This window comes from Sinocyclocheilus grahami, unplaced genomic scaffold (assembly GCF_001515645.1).
Source record: "Sinocyclocheilus grahami isolate Dianchi unplaced genomic scaffold, SAMN03320097.WGS_v1.1 scaffold1623.1, whole genome shotgun sequence".
NCBI lineage: Eukaryota > Metazoa > Chordata > Actinopteri > Cypriniformes > Cyprinidae > Sinocyclocheilus > Sinocyclocheilus grahami.
Window position 1 is genome coordinate 160,237 of NW_015506802.1, and position 6,000 is coordinate 166,236.

Sequence of the window (6,000 nt, forward strand, 5' to 3'; positions counted from 1 at the left end):
GAGTGTGTGAGTGTGTGAGTGTTTGTGTTTGTGTGAGGGTGTGTGTGAGAGTGTGTGAGTATGAGTGTGTGAGGGTGTGTGTGAGTGAGTGTGAGTGTGTGTGAGTGTGAGTGAGTGTGTGTGTGAGTGTGTGTGTGTGTGTGTGTGTTGTGTGAGTGCGAGTGCGAGTGTGAGTCCGAGAGGGTGTGAGTGTGTGAGTGTGAGTGTGTTTGTGATTGTTTGTGTTTGTGTGAGTGCGAGTGCGAGTGTGAGTCCGAGAGGGTGTGAGTGTGTGAGTGTGAGTGTGTTTGTGATTGTTTGTGTTTGTGTGAGTGCGAGTGCGAGTGTGAGTCCGAGAGGGTGTGAGTGTGTGAGTGTGAGTGTTCGTGTGTGTGTGTGTGAGGGTGTGTGTGAGAGTGTGTGTGTGTGAGTGTGAGTGAGTGTGTGTGTGAGTGAGTGTGAGTGTGTGTGAGTGTGAGTGAGTGTGTGTGTGAGTGAGTGTGAGTGTGTGTGAGTGTGAGTGAGTGTGTGTGTGAGTGAGTGTGAGTGTGTGTGAGTGTGAGTGAGTGTGTGTGTGAGTGAGTGTGAGTGTGTGTGAGTGTGAGTGAGTGTGTGTGTGAGTGAGTGTGAGTGTGTGTGAGTGTGAGTGAGTGTGTGTGTGAGTGAGTGTGAGTGTGTGTGAGTGTGAGTGAGTGTGTGTGTGAGTGAGTGTGAGTGTGTGTGAGTGTGAGTGAGTGTGTGTGTGAGTGAGTGTGAGTGTGTGTGAGTGTGAGTGAGTGTGTGTGTGAGTGAGTGTGAGTGTGTGTGAGTGTGAGTGAGTGTGTGTGTGAGTGAGTGTGAGTGTGTGTGAGTGTGAGTGAGTGTGTGTGTGAGTGAGTGTGAGTGTGTGTGAGTGTGAGTGAGTGTGTGTGTGAGTGAGTGTGAGTGTGTGTGAGTGTGAGTGAGTGTGTGTGTGTGTGTGTGCGTGTCTGTGTGTGTGTTTGTGTGTGTTTGTGTGTGTGTGTGTGAGTGTGAGTGTGTGTGGTGTAATTTTAATAATAGTGTAAGTGCTAAAATTGTAGTAAAAACTACTTTAAAACACATTTGTTTAACTGAAATTAAAATCTATATCTAATAAATATATATATATTAAATTAACTCAAGCTTATTTTATTTCAGTTAGTTGACAAGGCAACATTTCTAATTTTCATTTAGTTTAAGTTGAAATACTAGAATTGCTAAAACTAAACCTGAAATAAAAACGTATAAAAACTAAATATACTTATATATAAATATTTAAATATATTTGTATTTATATATTATATATTTAAATATAGAAAAAAAAAATATATATATATATATAGAAAAAATAATCATAATAATGATAAAAAGACAAAAGTACTACAAAATAAAAAATAAACTAAAATTAAAATGGAAAATATACATTTTTTTATAAAAAATATTAATAAATACAATAATATTAATTAGTGCTATTTTAATATCTTGAAAAAAATGTTTTTATTATTAATTTAAATTAAATTATATTCTCCATTTATTATATTTTTAAAGTTTTAGTAATTTTGTTGTTTTTGTCATTTTATTTAATAAAAAATTAAAAAACATCTAGTTTTTGTTCATTTTCATTTTGTTTTTAGTTTTAGTTATTTTAGTGCATCAAGTTAAACTAAATGAAAAAGATAAAATGTTTCTTTTATGTCAAGTAACGAAAATGTTTTTACTTTTAGTTAATTATAATCACCCTGATATTAATAATACAAACCCCCCCTGAAAATAGAAATGTAAATGTTGTGGTTTATACTTTAATTTGTTTTTATTCACATTTTATTGTTTTATTTTTTAGTTAATCACCCTAATATTAATGATACTTAAGAAAGCAGTGATTTATACTGTAATTTGCTTTCATTCGACCATCTTTTGCTCCTCTGTTTGTGTTCACATGTCTTCCAGTGTTCTCGTTCACGCTTTACTGGAGTCTGAACTAAAGCTTTGTAATCCTCTGCTGTCATGAAGTCAATCAGGTGAACCTGAGAAGAGTGCCCTGCATGCGTCTCGCTGATCTGTGTTCTGCACAATGACCGCAGGCCTTTATTAACATCAATTATAGTAACCCAAGACTCACACGGGCCCCTGCTGCTCCGCGGAGGCCCCTCGTCTCACTTGTCTCCATTAAGGGTCTGCGGACAATTATGTCAAATGACATGGAGATCCGGGAGAAGGTACAGAAGCGAAGCCTGTGTTAATTTCGTTGACGAATAATTTTCATCAACAACATTTTTTTCACTGACGACAACGAGACGATAGCGAACTAAAACTCTTTTTGAATGACAAAAACTATGACGACTATTGACATTTTCGCCAACTAATAAAAACGAGACGAAAGTGTTAGGGAGGGACGATTTGGGAAGAGATTCATTCAGAAGGAATCTGCTGCGTGGTTACGAGGTTAGATGCGTACATATGAACCGGCGGGACAGAAGCTAACATACACTTGCTGCACGTCGCATAAAACATTCAGAAATGTCAATATGTGGGAGTAAGAGAAGAGCAGACGTATGGATAAAAGAGAGAACTCAATTCGGTCCGGTTTTCTGAGCGCAGACACTGAAGCATAACGTTACACACACAGAAAGCGCCTCTCACAGCGCGCGAGTAACGTTACTCTCTCGCGTCACATGAACGGAGAATTACACACAAAATGATGTCGAATTGTCTGTTTTGACGAGTATAAACACAGTTGATTACGTCTTAGGTGAACGTAAACAGTAGGAAGAACGTGTATCAGTACATTGCATCCACTGCAGCTGTGCATTCGGGTTTAAAGGGACAGCAGCCTAATTTAGTTGCTATTGTCCGAGCCATTGATGTTAATCAAGCAACAACAGAAACACAGAAAAACTGAACAACTTTAGTAGCCCTAAAGATTAATCTAAATTTATTTATAGAAATAAATATGTCTGATTGAATGAAGAATATGGTAAACAAGTTGCTATAAAGAATGCATAAATAGCATATATAACCATTGGCATTTCATTAAAAAGAAGACCATGTTCTTGTTCTTTATGAGAAGTGGTTTTATTTAAATTTAAAAAATAAAGGCATGTTGTGTGTCACCGCAGTTAAATCTGTGTCTATCATGATAAAACCTTAATATCAAACCTATATAATGAGTTTAGAAATTTTAGAGAAATGCTTAGTCGGCTAAAATCTTATGATATTTAGTTGACTAAAACTAAAAACAATTCAGAGGACTAAAAGAGGACTAAAACTAAATGGCATTTTAGTCAAAAGACTATGACTGGAACGAAATCATAATTTGCTGTCGAATCGAGCACTGGTGTGACGTCAGTGTGCATCTGAGGAAGTGCTGAGATTTGTTAAGGAGGATGACAGGAATCTGGAGGTTAAGACGCTCTGGAGGTTTGATCTCAGGCTAATGGCTCTGGATGGATATGAGCTCATATCTGCTCTCTTCATAGATTTATTACGCTCCGGTGCGATCATTAGACTGGTTTAAAAGGCTGTTTAAGGCATAAAGTCAGACTAAAGTGGCACTTTTTGGGTTTGCGGTTTACACTGGTGTAAAGCATCACTACTCACTGTTATTATTATTTATTTACTTATTTATTTATTTATTTTTATTATAGTTATATATATATATATACATATGTATAATTTATACATTTGTTTAATTAGTTATCTCTGCATCAAAAATTTGTTAAACAAATGTTTATTTATTTATCATTTATCTCTGCATATTTATTCATATTTATTTATTGTTATATCTGCATATATATATATATATATCAGTGTGTGTGTGTGTGTGTACATATATTTATTGTTTAGTTGTTTATTTTATTCTCTAAATATATGTATATTATTTATTTATGTATTAATGTTATCTCCGCATATATATTTTTGAACATTTATTTATTTACTTATTTTTATTATAGTTATCTTTGCATATATGTATCATTTATAAATTTGTTTTATTAGTTATCTCTGCATCAATGTATATTTTTCAACAAATGTTTATTTATTTATAATTTATCTCTGCATATTTAATTATATTTATTTGTCGTTATATCTGCATATATATATATATCTGTGTACATATATTTATTGTTTAGTTGTTTTTTTTATTCTCTAAATATATGTATATTATTTATTTATGAATGTTATCTCCGCATATATATTTTGTACATTTATTTATTTAGTTATACTAATGTGTATTTTTGAACATTTATGTGCTTATTTTTTATTATTGTTATTTTTGCATAGTTATTTGTTTATTTATTTGAGTTGACTGTTATCTCTGCATATATATTTGTACAGTTCAGAACTGGTATTTTATTTCATTTTATTTGTTGTACTGTCTGTTTATTTCTGTCTTGTCTCTAGTCACTTGGAGAAGCATTCAAGCTTGATTTTCTTTGTCCTTTTATCCAGGACTTGTTCTTAAGAAAACAGCTTTGACTTTGTTGCTCATAAATAGTGTCGGTGATTGGAAAAAGTGTTACATTTTGTGTGTTTGTGCTCCAGGAGAGGTCACGATTTTCAAGTTTGATTGTACTGATCAAATATATTACATGCACTGTAAATAATATATCAACTGATGAATGAATTGCGTTGTTTTAATGATGTTTGCGTGTGTGATTGCTTTGGTTCATTGCAGCGGTGTGTGTGTGTGTGTGTGTGTGAGTGTCTCCAGACGTCTGTTCTGTCAAAGGGCAAAATCAGATCTATAAAAGCAGATGGGGGCCATTACTTTCAAAGCTGCTCTATCTTTGTTTCCGGCTTTGCACGTGATAAAATATTGATGGAAAAATAGAAATATTTTGCCTCCTGCTTAATGTTGGCCATCTGAGGGGGTTAATGACTGATCTCATGTTAAACCCTGAGGAGCCGCTGCTCAATCGATAGCTCTTTATCACAGTATTCAGATCTATAGATGATTTTCCGTAATCCTACAAACATCCAGCTTCAGCTCGAACTTCACGTGTCAAATCTGGACTGGTTTTGATCAAGTAAAGGTCAGAATAACGTCAGTAATATCTCCAGATGAACTCTTACTGCACTGAAGCAGCTCAGCTTTACTTGATTCTCCATCAATCATGTTTTAGAGTCTCAAATCTGATCCTCAGGATCTTTTGAGGAGCGTTTGTTTCCAGAAGCTTTACTTTCACTGTTCCTCAGCGGAGGAATGATCTTCACAAGCCTCCAGAACATCTCACATCTTCTGAGGAGCCTTTATTTCTTCAGCTCTCCATCACTGCATTATATGTTTGGAGCATTTCAGTCTCATCTCACTGAGACATGTTACTGCAGATATAGAGACGACTGATATTTATAGCATTTTATCTCAGTATCTGCTGCACTGTTAGAAAGATCTCACTGATTTACAGCACAAGAATCAGAATTTCATCAGAGAAATATCAGCATATCATTCATATTATTACTCAGTCCTTTTTTCCTTCATATTCTCACTGTATCAGACTATATGAGCCATAAGAGCCTGATATGCAAATTCGTTTTTAAATATAATTTCTCTAAAGGTTCTATTTAAAAACATGCCAGGCTTTAATAAGTTGTTGTTTATATAGAGAGTTGCATCAATTATTTTATAGCGTTTATTTATTTATTTGTTTTACGGAGTGATGTAATTGCATTAATGCATAAATAACACAACTATGATTTGTGCTTGTTTTTTTATTTTTCCAGATAATAGTGAACGTAGGAGTGTTTAATGACAAGAAGACGGGCACAAAATGATTCACATGATGACAAATATGAGTCATTTTTATGCTTTAGGAACAATATATGAAATACCCATTTAATTTTCTAGGAGGTTGTTTAAAGTTATTTAAAGAAACATGAATGTAATTCAAGAAGAATTGAGTGCTTTATTTATTTAGGGTTATGTTTTTATATGAGGTAACACACACAGGGGTAACAAAAAGTAAATGTATGTATTTCCATTGAATTAAGTTATGAATAAATATGTGAAAAGGCCAGAGAAAGCCT

At 34.2% G+C, this 6,000-nt stretch overlaps 1 protein-coding gene across 1 annotated transcript in view; it reads left to right on the forward strand.

The window, feature by feature from the left end:
• LOC107571632 (argininosuccinate synthase-like) overlaps nt 1-5,748 on the forward strand; it is a 30,124-nt gene extending 24,376 nt beyond the window's left edge. Inside the window, exons 12-13 of the mRNA XM_016257965.1 lie at nt 2,061-2,195; nt 5,698-5,748. Of these exons, the coding sequence (XP_016113451.1) occupies nt 2,061-2,195; nt 5,698-5,748 (186 nt within the window). The remainder of the gene's footprint in view (nt 1-2,060; nt 2,196-5,697) is intronic.
• The last annotated feature ends 252 nt before the right edge of the window (nt 5,749-6,000 follow it).